The 19,875-nt window shown below is 38.3% G+C and overlaps 1 protein-coding gene across 1 annotated transcript; it reads right to left on the bottom strand.

Moving 5' to 3' along the window:
- Positions 1-322: 322 nt before the first annotated feature.
- On the bottom strand, positions 323-17,441 carry LOC308702951 (complement receptor type 1). Its single transcript, XM_081386141.1, has 12 exons — positions 17,306-17,441; positions 16,390-16,602; positions 16,202-16,298; positions 15,266-15,339; positions 11,443-11,658; positions 10,364-10,576; positions 9,897-10,085; positions 7,492-7,677; positions 5,785-5,881; positions 4,755-4,828; positions 2,142-2,321; positions 323-806 (listed from the first exon to the last, which is right to left on the bottom strand). Exons 1-12 carry the CDS (start codon positions 17,355-17,357, stop codon positions 601-603), a joined length of 1,797 nt encoding a protein of 598 aa, XP_081242267.1. The 5' UTR covers positions 17,358-17,441; the 3' UTR covers positions 323-600.
- Between the last annotated feature and the right edge of the window lie 2,434 nt (positions 17,442-19,875).

Below are 19,875 nucleotides of genomic sequence, written 5' to 3' on the forward strand. Positions count from 1 at the left end.
TCCACATGATAAAGAAGGTCTTGAATGTGCCAAAAATATAAATAACTAATTTTCGACCAAAAACGAAGTTACGGTCTTTTGCCTTTGCACGGCAGAATATCTCCCTTTGCTTTGAACTTTGAGCATTGTAACTTTGCAGATGTTGTTTATGCTCAAACAGCAACATTACACACTAACTACAGTTAGAAAAGTGAAATCATAGTCAACCACCCCTTTAACTAATATAACAAATGGAACCTTAGTGTGAAGCGTTATCATAACATTTGTTGCTTTATGCCCATTTTGTGCTGATTAAATAACCAAACGTTTCTTTTTTAAGAAATGTAATGTTTTCTCATTTTTATTTATACTGAATAGAAAAAAGAAAAGAACATGAAATCAAGCTATAAAAATAGTATCCATAATGCTGTAGATTAACATAATTCATATATAAAAAGTCATGACTTCCAAAAAGTGTTTCATCTAGTCATCATAGTTCTTTTATGACAATAAATACTCTCGAGTAAATATTAAATAGTGTTCTACTCATTTTAATGAAATAGAGTGATAAGAAAAGAGCTTTATTATGCCTGAGACAGCCAGCTGTATTGTGTGTGACTTTCAGTTGAATATTTGTCTGTTCAATCGCTCACATTGTGGAAGTTTTGGTTTCCACTTCCCGTCCGGGCCACAGGTGACGAAACTCTCTCCAATAAGCCTCAAACCGGGATTGCAGATGATTGTCACTGAGTTCCCGAGTTTATAGACAGTCCTGAAACCACTCATTCTTGATCCACGTGGCACATGTGGGTGAGGACAGACAATGTCTGAAAGGCACAGGAAATAGTCTGTTAATTCATGTATTCAAATAAAGGGGCCACAGAAATATTTCACAAATATGTGTTCAGCAAAATTCACGATAAACGGAAGTTATTGTCTCCCAAAAAAAAGAAGCGATTCCGAACATCCTGAAACGAGTCGTCAGTAATTCCAGTCTCACTTCCTGCATGAAGGTTTGTAACAAATTTGCATAATGCCAGCCTGCAGACTTCATTGGCTGCCAGCGAACTATGTAAACTTTGACCCTCAAACACTGTAGTTGTTAGCCTGACAAGCCAGACCCACATCAAGATGTTGGGTCTGGGAACCGGTTGTCTTTCAAATTCCCTCTGCACGCAATAGGACAGCGCTACAACCAACCAGAGCGTTTTCCCACCAGCGGAGCTAGCTGACAGATTCAACTTTTGCCGTATCCGATCGGAAAAACTCTGAACACATCTTCCTTTTTTAAGAATGACTTCAGTGCCGTTCTTTGTTCTTTTCTCAAAGAAAAGCTTAACTCCAAGTCCTCCAGAGTCGCGGCCAAAGCCGAAGACCCATCTTCTTTGTTTTCAAGTCGCAGGGAATTCACACGGAACCGTCGCAACTTTGCCGTCATTATGTTAAGCCCCGCCCACCGACTCTATACACGATGTGATTGGCCTGACTAGAGTTTGGTTTTTCCAGCTCGAAAGCCAACGGAGAGTTGCTAGACGACACTGGCTGCAAAATAAAATTCACTGCCGCTAGGGTGCGTCTAGATTTATAGGCTATGTAGTTGTAGCTGAGACTGGAAGAATTTGGTTCGTGTTGTTCATGTTCGAGAAGACGCTGTTTTCTGCTCGGCGAAAGCAAATCCACTTTGATGCACTTCCAAAGGATGAGATAGATACGGTAAACCCGACGCCATCGTTACTGTTCGTATCACTGTGTATCAAGTGCTGAGGAAGAGCTGAAATTCAGATATGGTAAGGAGCGTTTGGTTTCCGACCAATCACAACAGACCGGGCAATCTGACCAATCAGAGGGGAGCAGGCTCGCAGAAAGGAGGAGTTTAGAGAGACTGAATCCTTTATCGAACCGTTTCGGACACTGAGAAAAGAGCTGATGCTGCAATGGATACTATGAGAAAATGAAAGTGCTTGAACATTTTGATGCATGTAAACCTGTTCTATGAGGCTCCAAAACTAATCTAAGAATCTTTAAAATAGCATAATATGGGCACTTTTCCTGTATATATGGCCAAAAAAATTATTAGAAACTTTGGTTGGTTCATCTTACCCAACCTGAAAACCTAAAATATCATAAAATACACAACTTCATGCATCCCTTTTAATAGTTACCTTTACACTCCGGAGGCGGGGCGCTCCACGTGCCCTTCTGTGTGCAGTAAAGCTCTCTCGCACCAATCAGAGTGCCAGAACGGCAGTGATAGGACACCACGTGACTGAAGGGAACAGAGTCATATATGGGCTCAGAGATCTCAGCATACTGGACCTCTGGGGGTGGAGGACAGTGAACCGCTGCAAAACACACAAACACTGAATATTAATTCCTAATTCCTAACCCTAACACACTGTCATCAGAGATGAGAGACAATCCAATCCTAGATTATGAAAAGCCCCTAGGAATCGACCCTTGTTGACTTGTTTGTCTCTGAAATCGCTCACTTGTTTACTCGTTCTCTAAACCCTATATAATGATTGACAGTTGAGTGCACTACATCAGCAAGGAGTGAACGAAACGAAGCGAGGAATTTGGACACGAATAATTTGTTACATCACTTAATCCTACATGTAGCTTACTTAAAAAACAGTCATAGTAACTTCATATTGTAATTATACATACGCCAGTGCCAATTAATGCAACATTAATTTGGTTTTGCATGGTTACTACTCTAATATGAGTTCATAATCATTCAAACGAATCAAAAAAGCTCGCATCAAGAATAAACACATTAATGAGTGTACATTATTGTTTTTAGTATCTTGATTCTCCTGTGTAAGCAGCTGTTAGACGCCGTCACTCGACCGATATAATTAGATGAATTCATTAAAGAAAACATCACATTCGTTCTTATTTAATTCTGAAATAATATTCATCCGCGGCTGTTTCTCTTAACTTCTACCTCTGTAAAAATAGCTATTGGCAACAACGTTGATATTGAATTGGACTAATTTGGACACTTAGTCCAATTCACAGATTGATCGGATGGAATTCCCACGTCAGAAATATCAAATCCGACCCCTTGTCAAAAGATATCCGTTTAAACCCTGTCAACAGAGATTTGTCTTCTACCTCGAGACTCTAACAGCCTTCTATCAGTCTGAGAGTTTGACTGAGAAAGCCAGAGAAGAGCAGAAGCAGGAGATGAAGTGATGATAATAAAAAGAGCAAAAGTTGATTGAATAATCTTAGTTTCAATGCTCAGACTTCATCTAGATGTTACACTTCTCAAAACTCTGACTTCCTCTGTCCCGTACGATTCCAACAAGTGTTGTTATACCAAGGGGAAAACAATGGAAAACGACTGCGTCACAACATCGTCCTGTGACATTATAAACCTTGAAGTGGAGACATTCTCTTATCTCGAACTCATGAAGACAAACATCTCTTTAAACCACACGATCATGAGATTTAACAACAATAGCAAGCATTGCAAGAACAATGACAAATGAAGAATAATAATACAATTATTAAATGATAAATTATGTAAAAAAAAATGCAAATAATAATAATATGAATAAATGCTGAATCAAATGACAACTACATAAATGACAAATATAAAAACATTGAACACTGCTTACAGTTTATTTAAAACCCTTCGATCCTTCAACGCTAAAAGTGTGTTGTCTAATAAAGGGAATTTAAGGCTAAGGATAAACAGAATAAATTTAGTGTGCAAAAACGACTGTAATCTTGTGTTCTGTTGCTGACCCTGTTTAGATGTAAAGTAAATGGCATCTTTTGGTTTGCAATGGAGCACTTGCACGTTTGGAAATAGTACGTCTCACTTATTTCCGGTTATGTTTACTTTCAGTGTACTGTGGTCAATGAGTTGAACAAAATGAGTGTCCGCAATAAGATTAAAAAATTTGGCAATTTCCATTGACAGGAGAAGGGATATTCTGATGTTTACTGTGTGCAGAATTTTCCAAACTTATCAGAACATGAGGTTTTGAATCCAACCCAAGCCGATCTGAGAAAGCAGCGGGTGTTAAAAATACGTCAGTGTTTGTCTAAACTAGTGACCGCGACGCTGAAGTGTGTGAGAACAGAGCAATAACATCAGTACGAACCACCAACATTTATTTATTTGGATTAAATATTTTAATCATTTTTCAATGTCAGTCTTTTCACTATTTACATGTTTATGCCCAAAATGCTATAATATTCAAAGTAGTTGACTGTCATTCTCCTCTAGCGCTGTGTGCGTTATTGATTAAATAGCCTAGCCATCGTTACAGGCACCTCGCGAGCATTCATTCAACTGTTTTAAAAGACTGGAATAAACACCAGCGCACACAAGCAATCCTTTTAATAGGCAATTTCATTTAAAATATAAACCCAAAAGGTATGAAATGTCAGAAAAAGAAAATAACTGTTAATGAGAAGACGAGCATATAGGACCGCTGCAGCTAAGTGGATAAATATATTTAGCAGAACGCACAGTTGGAAAGAAAATATATATTTATAGGAACATTTCAGCAGGCTCAAGATAATTAACACATAGATCATTATTCATTGTTTTAATCAATTGGCAGCTATAAAACATAGTGATAATCTGCATTCTCATGCATGTCGGTGCGCTGAACGCTCTGAAACTACCGATATGGACTAGCTAGAACGCGGAAGTAGTTGTGCAAGTAGTCCATTGCGTTATTTAAAGCATTGAGTCGAGATTCAGATATGAAATCAAGCTATAGAATAATCCAAAATCTCATAAAGCATCATACGCTCGCACACAGGGATCCTTCCATCCCAGCCTTTATCCCGGCAGGTCAGCGCCTGTGGGCCAATCAGCTCATACCTAAAGAGAGAGAACAGAGGGAAAAGAAAAAGAAACAAAGATGGACGAATGTCTAATGTTCCACAATGTTGCTCTGCTCCAAACACTAGTGAGCTGCCTTCACTATTATAAAGCATCTTTTTGATTGGGCATAGATGGTTCCATAAAGAACCTCAAACACCCATCGAATATTTCCATTCCACAAAAGGTTCTTTTACGAACCGATCACTGAAAGGGTCTTTGGGGAGCCTGAAATTGTTCAATGATATAATATAAGAACCATTTTTGGTTCCCCAAATATTTAAATAATCTAAAGAACCTTTTCCCATCATCAATAACCTTTAGTGGAACGGAAAGATCCCATGAATGTTAAAGGTTCTTAATGGAATTATCAATGCAAATAAAGAAGGTTTATTTTTCAGAGTGTAGGCCGCTGTCTTCTATCTAAATGATCTGGAATGTTCTACACGTTTCAGCAAAGGTTAAATGGATTACCAGCACCAAAAATGACCAGATTTATTTATGGAGAAGAGGGAAAAAACATTCTTACGGAAAGGGTGAAGCTGATTGGTTGGTTCTCGTCACATTGCGGAGTTCTGAAAAGTTGGGATTTCTTCATCTTGCTGCGACATTATAATAAGCGTGCAAAAGACGAAACGTGAACGGCCCCTGATTGAGTTTGGCTTTAGCAATGCTTACAATTGCATAAACATACTGTACATAGATTTGTTTTGCTTTTTGGTATTGAATAAAATTGTAAATATAATCAACAATTCTTTTGCGTCATTCTTTTCATACGTATTAATTATTTTAAGTTTTGGGATTGTCACATGCAAATGTGCCATAGACACCTACCTCTTTACATAATGCTGCGTATTTTGGCAGTTTACTAGCTTTTGGAGCAGAGCCCTTGATTTAGTTCAGGTGTAGTGTCTCATGTAAATTTAACAAAACTCAAAAGGAAGCATTATAATCACCCTTCTTGACAGATGGCTTTAGCTGAATCTCCGAATGACACTCCTGTGTACTCAAATCGGCCATTAGAAATCTCTCCAGCAGATCCGCATTTTTTCCCTTTTGATACAAACATATTTTTAGATCATTTTAACACATCAGGAAAGTCAAGAATGTGATATCAGTCTGGTATCCAAAACGATCATTAACTGCCTCTTATTAAATATCTCTGGTTATGAAAGCAGAAAGCAGGTGTACGGTTACTCTACAGGAAATGTACGGCTGCTCTCCTGAAACTTCACACACACACACACACACACACACACACACACACACACACACACACACACACACACTAACCCAACCCCTAAACCTACCCATCACACATACACACACACACACACTAACCCGACCCCTAAACCTACCAATCTGTCACACACACACACACACACACACACACAGACACACACTAACCTAACCCCTAAACCTACCCATCACACACACACACACACACACAAACACACTAAACCTACTCATCACACACACACACACACACACACACACCCCCACACAATCGCACACACACACACACACACACACACACACACACACACACACACACACACACACACACACACACACACACTAAACCTACTCATCACACACACACACTAACCCGACCCCTAAACCTACCCATCACACACACACACACTAACCCGACCCCTAAACCTACCCATTACACACACACACACACACACACACACACACACACACACGCGCACACACACACTAACCTAACCCCTAAACCTACCCATCACACACACACACACCCACACAAACCCGACTCCTAAACCTACTCATCACAAACACACACACACTAACCCGACCCATAAACCTACCAATCTCACACACACACTAACCCGATCCCTAAACCTACCAATCACAAACACACACACACACACACACACACACACACACACACACACACACACACACACTAACCAAACCCCTAAATCCACCAATCACACACACACACACACACACACACACACACACACACACACACACACTAACCCGATCCCTAAATCTACCAATCTCTCTCTCTCACACACACACACACACACACACACACACACTAACCCAACCCCTAAACCTACCCATCACACATACACACACACTAACCGGATCCATAAACCTTCCCATTACACACACACACACACACACACACACACACACACACACACTAACTCGACCCCTAAACCTTCCCATTACACACACACACACACACACTAACCCGACCCCTAAACCTACCAATCTGTCACACACACTAACCTAACCCCTAAACCTATCCATCTCACACACACACACACAAACCTGACCCCTAAACCTACTCATCACAAACACACGCACACTAACCCGATCCCTAAACCTACCAATCACACACATACACACACACACACACACACACACACACACACACACACACACACACACACACACACACTAACCAAACCCATAAATCTACCAATCACACACACACACTAACCCGATCCCTAAATCTACCAATCACACACACACACACACACACACACACACACACACACACACACACACACACACACACACACACACACACACACACACACACACTAACACAGCAAATAAGAATCCTTAGATCCTTCAAACTAATAAGTGGGAGCAAATGTTAAAATGTTGACTTTAAAACATACGTTCACATCGGATCCGCAGCGGTGTCCACTGGCCAGCTTGACAGCGTATACTGTCGATCCCTCTGGCCCGCCGGTATCCCAAACCGCATCGGTAACGGATGCGAGCGCCAGACGGGTACTCTCTCAGCGCGGAGGACCCGTCTCTGAGCTCCGCATTGGGGGGTGACGGAGCTGGGCCACATTTACCTGTGGGAAATGAGTTTTAAGCACTGAATCTTATCCATATTATTCACTGATCTCAACAACAGAGACAATACTAAAGAAAGTCGGTCTTTAAAAAGAAGGAAACACTAGTAAACATAACCTGAATCTGGAATGGAAAACTAACATGTAACGTATACTGTGTTTTGGTTATGTTTTCCCTGTGCCTGTCATTTGACCCAGGCTACTTCTATATAACCACCCGTGACACATACAACTTAAACTATTTTTGCAGTATATAGTGCAGACTGAATTCCTGGATAATGTCCCAGCAAACACAGAACGTTGGCACAACGTAGCCAACCTTCTAACAACGTTTTAACAACATGGCCAAAAGGTTGCTATAACTACGTTGTGTAGTGTAGGTTGTTACAGCGTTGTCACAATGTTGACATTAAACCATCGTTCAGGGCCATTGCTTAAGGTTGTGCCAACGGTGTCTTGAAAACCACTGGACTACATAATGTACTCGTCACTGCCCTGAAGCGGGAAAATCAGCATTAAATTCCAACCACCTGTTGCTGGGCTCATTGAGTTCTCATTCATCATCTAGCAAGGATACGTGAGTATTGCGTTTAGCCTACCTCAGCTATCAAACACAACCTACAACTTTTATTAATGTGATTAATGTAGCATTGCTCGCACTGTTTAGATTTTCGTTTGATTTTTCTGCTATTTAGTCTCATTCGTTTCTTTGCTCCTCTGGATTTGTGGATGTTTCCCCGGTGACACCGGCTTTCGGCTACTGTCCGCCATACAGACCCGGATTTGTTCAAATGTTCTGATCTGCCTTTGCTTTTTATGTTTTATTTATTATAGGCTACTTAAAATAAATTTGTATATTAGTTTATTTATTTTCTTTCTTTTTTTCACAAATGCATGACTTGGAAGTGCAATTTGATTATATGCTTTAATAAAGTTGAATTAACGAAACCTTCTGTCATTTTTACTCTTCAAAGTGTAGGCTACACTTGCAGGTGTTAATATCCCCATTAAATAATAATATAGATAAACAATAAACGATAAAAAGTATATTATTATCTAACAAAATACACCATATAAACATATTGTCAGAACGTCGTCTCTCAGTTGCTGAATGTCGCGCAACAACGTTGCTACAGCCCTGTCACGTCTTACAATTCTACGTTGTTACAATGTTGCGAGCACGTAGACAGCGACGTTGCCATATAAGAAATGCAACGTGCCAGAGACGTTGCCACAACGTAAATGTGTTTGCTGGGGTACTACATTTGATCTAATGGGAAGTACAAGCACACTGCATGAGATACAGTAAGTATCCCATAATGCAACACACTCAACTTCCATTTCAAGGGTGAATGAAGTGAATAATAATTTCCCCCCACATTTTTTTTTTAAATATAAGAAATACAATAGACCATTTTATACAATATATATATATATATATATATATATATATATATATATATATTTTTTTTTTTTTTTTTTTTTTTTTAATCTATTGTATTTCTCATATTTAAAAAAAAATGTGGGGGGAAATTATTGTTCACTACCCAGTCAAAAGTAATTAAAGATTTTTTTTGCTCACCAAGGCTGCATTAATTTTCTCAACATACAGTAAAAACAGTAATATTGTGACAATTTCAAGTTAAAATAATTTTTTTCTGTTTTAATATAATTTGAAATTTAATTCTTTCCTGTGATGCAAAGCTGAATTTGCAGTAGCGATTACTGTCACATGATCCTTCAGATCTTTTAGCAAGGAAGCATTCATTTATCAAACGTGACAGTAAACACATTTATAATGTTACAAAAATGTCCCTCTATGTAATTTAACCTTCTATTTATCAAAGAATATAATATCAGTCAGTCGCGACATTCCAAGGTCAGTTATTCCAAGATTGCAACACTGCATAATGATAAGTTATCACTTAAACGTCCTTCTTGTTTGAACTTGTTTGTCTTCTAAGGCTCAAAGCTGCTAGAAATTTCGCATTTAATGAGCTAATAAAATATTTCAATTTAAATTAATATTATGTCTTATTAACTCATGTGGAAAGTAGACGTGTAATAAGCAAGATAATGAACATAAGGTCGTAATAAACCCCTTCAGTGTGATATAAGTCAGGGTCCTGATCACCTTGTCAGGGTTTTGAGGTCATGTGACTACAAAGCATACTACTGTTTGAAACTTTTTTATGGTTTCAACACATTAATGCACCAACCAGTAGCTGAAATCCTTTTAGGGCGACACTCAGGCAAGCCCTGCCATTGGCCGTCTGGCCCACATGTGACCTGTGGTGAGCCAATCAGATCAAAGCCCTCACTGCAGCTGACGTCCACTGTGGATTTGTACAGAACACTAGATCCTTGTATCCTTCCGTTTGCCACAGTAGGTGCTGAACAGCGGATCACTGATAATAAACAAGGGTAAAAATACTCTTAATGCTTTTATTTGTAGTGAAGAACAATTTGCATTCATATTTATGCATTTAGCAGACACATTTTTATCCAATGGCTACATTTGACATGCAAGGTTTTAAAATGTATATTTGTTTACCAGCTTACATTTAGATACATGTTCTTCTTTATCAGGATGCAATTTTGAAAGAGCTAATGTTATCAGGATAAAATTACTTTATTCACAGTATTAAATGCAATAAAAAAATTCCAAAACATCATCTGTGCTTACTTTGACACTTCGGCTCATGTGGGAACCATTTGGCGCTGGTGTTACACATGAAAACTCCAGATCCGTTGAATCCCTCATTGCAGGTGACGGATACGGAGTCTCCCGGCACGTAAACAGACTTCGGCTCTTCCACTGAACCACTTTTTCCCATTTCAGGAGTGGGACATGTTTTGAGAACAAAACCTCTTGATAATAAAACTTTTGAGAACTGACCTTTGAGATGAAGGAAAAACAAGGAGAAAGACTGAAGTGAATATTATTTATACAACACATTTAAACAGGTCAAATCAAATGTTCCTTAATGTTTGAAGATAACAGGAATAAAAGAGCATTTATTAAAGCAAAGTTGCAAAAACATTTTCATTTCACATGTGAACGGGAGTTTCTTAAAGGAGCAGCGTCAAATAAAACAGACCATTCAAAAGGTCAGAGAAAGGGTTGAAAATGGTCATGAGGAATGTAAACATATTATTTTTGGCACACAAAAAAATCACCAAGACTATAAAATGATCTTTTCCAACCAAAATTCAATGTCTATCCAATGTTGGAGGCTGACATCAAGCCAATGTTGGGTTTTGACAATAACCTGATTTCACCAAAATTGAACATCTACCCAATGTAGGAGTCTAACATCTTTCTGATGTTAAACTGAGTTTAGAGCAAGAAACTATCTTTAGTGAGCAGAAAGCATTCTTCGTATCTCTTGAAATGAAACAAACAGATCACGTATTCAAACCAGCGCTGCATCTGAAATCGCATACTCTCTTGAGTAGGGACTTATTTTAAATAATGAATAACTTCATGCTAAAAAAGTATGTTCTATATATTATGAATTTAATCTGAACATACTACATCCACCATGTTGTCATTACATCCTACATTCACATGTGCGTCACTTTAGAGCCATTCACAAATGCTCTCCCGTGGCCTCATGGGATAGTAAAGTGTCCATCATATGCGCACTTCACAATCACAGTGAGTACTGTGAATTATTTTGTCACATACTGTCTTTGCCTTCTATATAGTACTGAAGTATGTGATTTTGGATGCAGCCCAAGTGTGAAAACAGCCTTAATTACCTTTAGGGTGACACTCAGGCAAGTTCAGCCATTGGCCATCTGGTCCACATGTGACCGCTGATGAGCCAATCAGATCGAATCCCTCACTGCAGGTGATGGTTACGGTGTCTTGGGGTGTGTACTGTGTCCTCTCTCCGGGATAAATCCATCGGTTTGCCACAACAGGCGCTGAACAGATGATCTTTGACACTAAACCAGGCAGGGGCGTAGCCAGAACTTTTTTTCCAGGGGTGGCCAATTAAGACCCAGTGATTTTATAGGGGTGGCAAAAAATAATGAATTAATTCCTGCTTCAAATCTAGAGAAAATCAATTAACATGCAAAGTGTGATCGTGTAATAGGCTGCCTTAAAACGGATGTGGAATGGTACACATAAAACTAATTTCATGTAACTGCATCTGGATCATCGTTCCTATGTAATGATTGCATTTTTGCCAGACATAAATTCTCTTCCATAGCCATTAGACAAGGAGTCTCCGACACAAACGCGATCAATCACCGTAGAGCTCCTTGAGTAGCTTATAATCGATTAAACGGCTTACAGCTGTTAGTAAACATTCATTTAGCAAAGTATAAATGCAAATGGCTGCGCATTTCTTTGTGCTATCACAGGATATGCGAGTAATACAGGCTACTGTGTGTGTGTGTGTGTGTGTGTGTGTGTGTGAGAGCGGGGTATAACCATGTTAATTTTGTTGGCTAAACCTTAAGGTTTTTGTCCATTCCATTGTGCTACTTTTACATAATTTTTCTATGTAAACATGTGTTTGAACATGTTTGACTGTTGCGCTCGGTTCTCGCTCTGCTGTGTTTTTGTTTATGTTTATAAAGCGCGCATTTGCAGCGTTGCCATGTCCACTTATTATAGGCATCTTTGAGCTTGTTATTTTTCCCATATTAATAGGTGAAGTGAGAATTTAGTTCAGCTGGAGTGTGAACATTGACTTTGCTTTGTGCCAGTGTCATAGTTCTTTGAACGGACAAAAAGACAAAAACTTGACGTGTTTCCCCAAAAGCTTCTGATGATGAATTACCAGTAAACACTACGGTGGACCAGTAGTGCACAACACAACGAAATGTAAAAAGCAAACATAAGTTCACAACACAACGAAATTAAGCCACAACACAACGGAAAATCCACAACACAACGAAATAAAGCCACAACACAACGGAAATAAGCCACAACACAACGGAAAATCCACAACACAACGGAAATAAGCCACAACACAACGGAAATGCTCCCGACCACTAGAGGGCTCTCGGAGCCCAGTAAAGTTAGTTTTCCAAGCCATTGTTCTATAGAGTCAGCAGTCTTAATATATCAATACCACGATTAGTTTTAACAGTGTATATCAACATAAAATATTACTTAAAAATAACCTACATGAATTATAGCTGCGTATTTGATTTATACTCGAGAATGCTTGGACGCGCTACGACAGCGCAGGGCACGTCTGGCAATTCCACCAAGTGGTTAAATATGATTTATTTATTATAATATGATTTGATAAATAAAAATAAAAACCATTTGGTGAAATAGGAAGGAATTGGCACAATTCCACCTATAATTAGTCAGTCTGGTCACTAACATGATAAAAGAAAAAAAAAACTATTACAGAAATTTCCTAAAAAAAATAATTGTTAATTACTGTAAATCAGGGGTCACCAAACTAAGGCCCGCGGGCCGACTCAGGCCCGCCACCCCCCTTTGACTGGCCCCCCAGCCTCTCTGCCCCCCACTACTTGAACCGGCCCTATGAGGCAATCCCCAAAAGTCGTCATGGACGGTACGTCATGGTACGGGCGTCACAGTTTGGTGCATACATTTACACGGAGAATACACGGTATAAAAATAAATAAAACTTGCGTGCAATTTAATTAATGTAATGCGGAACTACTGTTAGATACGCAGATTCTTAGGGACACCTAATCTGTAGCTCCGCCTTAGCTCTGAAGCTCTGAAGCAGGCTGCGGTGTAAAGATTGCAATGCTGGAATATGTTGAGAGAGAGGTGTGGGCGCGATCGGAAAGTCGTAAAGTGTTTACTTATATTTGTGTGTGTGTGTGTGTGTGTGTGTGTGTGTGTGGGCGTGCGTGCGTGCGTGCGTGTGTGTGTGGCGCGGCCGCGATCGAACAGTGGAAACATAAAAACATACTCCGTCATTTAGTTTATGCAGGACATCATTCAAACTGCAAAGTGTTTAAGTTACTGTTAATTACATTTTTAAAGAAAACAAATATATTAATCTGAAATGTAGAAGATTAATTTTCAATTAATTCAGGTAGCTACAATTACCAAACATATCAAGGTATTTTTATTAATTGAATTAATGAACTAATTATATAAAACTATTGTCAGTGCACTACAAATAAACTGGTTCTATGCCTTTACTTTATTAATAAAACTTATTTTAAAAAAAAAAAAATCCAAGGCTTAAGACATTTATTTTTCTTTTGGTGGTCCAGCCTGAGACATGCACAAGCCTTCTGCATTTTTGTTTTGCTTTTCCCTTTACTGTACCCAACCGTGATGTCTGAACCGAGGTATGAACCGAACCGTGACTTCTGTGTACCGTTCCACCCCTAAAAGAGAGTGCAGAGTTTTCAAAGAACAGTGGACCAACGAATATTTGTGAAGAATAACTTTAAATAAAACAAAGTGTGAAGACTCGATTACAACTTTTGCAAACCACTAGTAAAGATACACAAATATGTGCCAGGAATCAAGTGTTGATATAGTAGTGTGAATATACACAAAGTGGGGATGGCTGTGCCAGGCTAGTAATCTCTACTACACAATGAGGCCTGCTGGTGGTCATTTTGGTCTGGGTCATACGATTCTGTTATATAGCTGACCCGGCCCCGGCCCCGGCCCCCCATCACAGTCAGGAACGATAATGTGGCCCCCAGAGAAAAAAGTTTGGTGACCCCTGCTGTAAATACATGAAGGGTATTGGAAAAAAGTCATTATTAAGTCATTATAAAAGTCATATTATGTCAGTCTACTATCAAATACAATCAAGCTTTGGATTTTGAACATGTCTGTTTTTGAATGTTAAAAGTAATTTTAATTAAAACAAATGATACATTTTAACAACTTGGATGAATTGGCAGACGTTCCCTGAGGGATCATGCGCTGTGGTAGCGCGTCAAAGCATTCTAGAGTATAAATATGCAGCTATAATACACGTAGGTGATTTTGAATTAATAAATGTCGATAAACAATCGTTAGCTACATACTGTTAAAACTAATCGTGGTGTTGATATATTTTTATAGACTGCTGACTCTCTAATGAACAATGGCTTGGAAAACTAACTTTACTGGGCTCCGAGAGCCCTCTAGTGGTCGGGAGCATTTCCGTTGTGTTGTGGCTTTATTTCGTTGTGTTCTGGATTTTCCGTTGTGTTGTGGCTTATTTCCGTTGTGTTGTGGCTTTATTTCGTTGTGTTGTGGATTTTCCGTTGTGTTGTGGCTTGTTTCCGTTGTGTTGTGAACTTATGTTTGCTTTTTACATTTCGTTGTGTTGTGCACTACTGGGCCACCGTAAAACACCACTAGAGGACGATAATAAACTGCAGAGCCCAAATCTTGGAAAACCCACCTCTGATTTGAGTCAAACTCAATAGATCAAAGCGGATTTACTGCCATACAATCCTCTTACACCTAATGCACTGTAAAGGTCTGGTGAAACGCTACTGCATCATGCTTATGGTTTTTAGAAGACATAATTGCATTTTATGAGTGTGTGTATTAAGTATTGTAATTGATGTATATAAATTGAAGGGTTGAGGTGATTTTAACATGACAAAGGGTTAAAATCACCTTCACAGATGGGGTCTGTCCCGTTCCAACCATTTTCCTGACATATACGGACTCTTTCTCCTCTCAAAACATATCTGCATGAGAAAACAAGTATATTAATAACAGAAAAAAAAGACATAAAACATCATGAAAGGGAAATATTATTAGCCTGGCTGGATAATAAACCATTTAATAAAGGGAGACCTAGAGCAAAGTTGAGAAAAATTTATTTAACAGACCTTTCATGTGAAAATATACATTTTTAACTCATTTAAACTGTCCTCAAATAAATAAATAAATGAATAAATAGACTGCTCTATTCTAACTGCTCTATTTATTCTCATATAACCATGTTTTATTATGGACTTCAGACAATAAAGTTGCTCTAAGAGATGTCACACGTTTTTTAGGCCGAAACATTCAGCACACATCCAGCAAACATCTCCTCACTATCCGCTAGCTGCCTGTCCCCTGAACACACTGTAAAGAAACGCGGTCTCTGTAGACAGCCCAGGCTCCACAAACGGCAAAAAAAAAAAAAACTGGCCCAGCCTGGACCACGAAACATAACAAACAGTGTTCCAGCCAATAACCGACAAGAATGATCTGGGGGTGGGGTTTGGGGGGTTAGTGCGTGTGCACATGAAGGGGGGTGTGGGGAGTGGAGGAGAGAGAAGCATGAAGAGGGAAGTTAGCTAGAGGAGAGATGTCCTAGACAACGACTAACGTTAGAATTATATTCTCTTGAATTTTGATATGGCCGACACACACATTTAAGAAATGCGTGTTCATGACTGTTTCAGGAAGCACGGAAGCGAGGGGGAGGGGACGGGATGAGGAGGAGGGAGGGTCGAGCTAGCCTCCATTTTGTTTGACAATACTTTGAACGTCAACAAGAAGTGACGTCACCGAACATCGCTTAGAGCACCTTTAAGAATCAAAATAAGCTTTCAGTACCCTGGATTGCACATAGCAATGGCTTTATCACCGAACGATTGTCCATCTCGACTGTATTGGCCATTCTCTATGTCACCCAGCGCATTGCACTTTCTCTCTGTGAGAATAAATGAGAAAATATGAAAAGGTGGAGTGCAATGAATGAATGAGAGATATTTTAGAGACATAGATAAACAGATTCATCTTACTTTGGCATTTCATGGTCAAGGCTGTCCAGTGTCCTTTCTTACAGTATGATATTCGACTTCCATCTGATTGTGAATAACCCCGAACACATCTATAAGCCACCTTTTCCTGGTCATTGAACTGTACTTTGTTAAGATATTTGAAGTCCAGCTGCTTGTCCAGATATTTGGTTGGTTCACCACATTTATTAGGTGTTTGAACCCGTGAAATGGACACTGAAAAGCACAAAAATTATAGAAATGAAAAAATGCTTTTCATATGATTAGGTAATGCAGCTTTTATTAGTTATGCATTTTGGCAACCATACTGAAAATAACACTGCAACTTAATCAACATGAAGTTAATCCTACTGATAGTCTGAGTAAAGGGATTTGAGTGAAAATGTTGTGAACTAATGACCTACAACTGGAAGATATCATGCAATGCATGACTCTAGATGGCAGCAAATCTATTTTAAACGTTATGGGAAAACAAAAACGTTATGCACAAGAAAATAAAATACCTCAGAACAAAACTTGTAGCTGTGGCTTATATGACCTCATGTTTAACTTTATGTTTATGCCTATTTATGAAACTACAGAATCTTCCTTGAATATTGATAAAACTGTTTACATTATATTGTTTTTGTTTTTTAATCAGATGAGCCAGCTTACTGATCTGACAGGTGTCCATCATACTAGACAAATAAAGTTGTTTAAATACATTCAGCCATTAAACTGAATAGCCATAATCTCACACACATAATATCTGGAAAATATATATAATAAAGTGGTTGGAATAGCGGATCATTGTGTCAATAAAAGTTATACGTCGAGTGATGACACAACGTGCCACGTTGAGTGCTTAAAGTTGTTGATTATAATGATCTAGTTTTGTTACATTTAATGTAACCTTGTATTTAAAAGGTAGGCTACTCACCTACAAACTGCGCAAACACAAGTACGAGTATAATCCTCCAAACAGTCGCCATATTCACGGATTTCTGCAGACGAAAAGAAGGAGTCTGTCTGAAGGAAAACAAATAATGTGTTCAAATTACACTCCTAAAGTGCTTATAACATACGCCCGCCGTCGTGTTCGTGACGAAATCAAACCCTGCCCTCATTCAGTACAACGTAAATCCGCATAAATACTTCTATATTCGTTATAGTTCTTGTAAAACAACAATAAACGACCTACTCATTCAAATAATATCAATAAACTATAAACTTGAAAAAGGCGCGTTTCTGAATGGAACAGAACATAGGTCGTGGTTTTGACCCTCTGTGGCAAACATTATCCAATAAAACTAACTTTTACTTTTTATTAGCCTACTAGTTATCTTAGTGACTAGCTTTTTCAGTTACTCTAGTAGGCTATATTAATAATCAGTACTATAATTTGCTACTGGAATAATAATAGGCCTATTTCTATTTTCCTTTCTGCCAAGTTGGTTAGGACAGGAGTGACTAGCCTAGCAAATAAATGGGAACTACCAGCAGACTAATGATATAGTAACGAAAATTAACCATGTTTTTTTGTAAAAGTGTAAGTAATCATGTTTTTTTTTTTTTGGCGGATTGACTACAATTTGTATACAAATACCATGGTTCAACTATTGTAAACCATTTTATTCAACTAAAATTAACCATGGTTTTACAACAATTAAAAAAAAAAAAAACATGGTTAGCCTACTACCTAAAGCATGTTGTTGTATTTTTTATTTTTTATTAATGATTAATTTTCGTATTCAATCACATACGAATACATTAATGAACACAATAAAATGTAAATAAATTAGTAACACATAATGAAGGAATAAATGTAAAATAGTAACAGATAATAAAGGAATTAATGTTAAAACATGCCTAACAATACACTGTGAATTCACTTTATACTGCATTATACAGTACATTCAGGCTACATATATTGTTCCCATCTAGTCTAATAATGTTAATGCAGTACTTTCATCTATGGTGTGCTGTTGTTGTTGTTATTATACCACACAAATGCATTGTCTCATTTATATTTCATTTTATTAAATGCTTTGTTTTTCTTTGATAGCAGTAGCTACTGCGGTTCACATCTGGTAAAGGTTTTGCAAGATATCATTAAAACAAGCCCATACATGCGCTTTTAATGTCTAGGATTTTTCACCTAGAGAATTATCACTCCGTCATAAATCATATATTGTATCTTCGTGGATAAGATGGTTGGCAGATTTGGAGAAAATAAGATCAACTTAACCCAAATACAGTTTGAAAATGTTGAATGTTTTACTTTACTTGCAGGTCCAACAGCCTAAACATTCATGATTATCTTTTGTAGTCCTTGAGACATTTTGGATTCAGAAATATCTCTGCGATAAACAAGATTGTTTATTAGCGTCATCCTTGACTGGGCAATCTTAACAGAGGCATAAAATCATCTGATACGTTTGACATGCTAAACAATGATATGGATGTTATTATTATTCTAACAGCCTCTGCAATAGTTAAGAGATCCAGTAAAACAAGCTGGCGGTTTGAGGTGAGGCTGGTAAGACGAAGGTTAAAAGAGGATTCATGAATGTACATTCAAGCAGGTCTTACGCATAACCGACACCCCAGCTTGAGAAATACATAAGCGTTACATCTGCTGTGGGTGGGGACATCATGTTTTAATACATGGTGATGATGTCACAGTTTCTGTTGTCCAACCTTGATGGATCTTTTCCGTCTTCGGGGTTTTGATGAATTCACTGTGGAGACAAAATGTGCAGTTTTAACTTTGATGTGTTTGGCAAATGCCACGTTGTTTTGCCTATAACATGATTGGATCAAAATTCCAGGAAATAACAAACTGGAATGATTTTCCCAAGAATTCAACGTCCTCTAATCACTGTACTTAAGAAAAAAAAATTATTTGGCCATTTACCATATTCTTAATTATTATTTTAAACAATATTAATGCCTCACTTGCTTGATGTTATTTCAGGACAAGCTACAAACATTCTCTAAAAAAAGGACAGCATTATGTTTATTCCAGAGCTGTGTGAATATATTTTTCCAATGTTGTGGCGATGCTCAAGGCGATGGCACAAACCGCACCCTTTTCCACATGGCAGACCAGTCTGAACCAGAGCTGTTTGTGCGACTGTGGACGCTATGAAGGACATTAAACATAAATCATTCCAGAAATTCAATCAACCATTAACCAGAGCAAAAAGATGATTTTATATAATATTTTTTTATGATTACTGCAATATTCCACAATTTATCATATTTAAATGAAAGAAAAATTATGATTGGCATCATTAAGAAAAATATGCAATCTAAATTATGTTTGGCATTAGTGGAATTGCATTGGCATGGCTCAAATTGTACTCATCTGACCGTCATCAATTCGTAGCAGTAAATGAAGAGATGTCATATCGATCACAAGTTCAGTATGGACTGGAGTACCTCAAGGCTCAGTACTGGGACCGTTGCTTTTCACCCTGTACATGCTACCCTTGGGAGATATCATTA

The sequence above is a fragment of the Scardinius erythrophthalmus genome (genome assembly GCF_964197995.2).
Source record: "Scardinius erythrophthalmus genome assembly, chromosome: 15".
Taxonomy (NCBI): Eukaryota; Metazoa; Chordata; class Actinopteri; order Cypriniformes; family Leuciscidae; genus Scardinius; species Scardinius erythrophthalmus.

Coding starts and splice junctions, on each gene's coding strand:
- LOC308702951 (XM_081386141.1), bottom strand. CDS start 17,357: ATGGCGACTGTTTGGAGGATTATACTCGTACTTGTGTTTGCGCAGTTT. Junction 4,829..5,784: donor AAAGCCATCTGTCAAGAAGG/GTGATTATAATG, acceptor CTCTCTCTTTAG/GTATGAGCTGATTGGCCCAC. Junction 2,322..4,754: donor AAGGATCCCTGTGTGCGAGC/GTATGATGCTTT, acceptor TGTGTTTTGCAG/CGGTTCACTGTCCTCCACCC.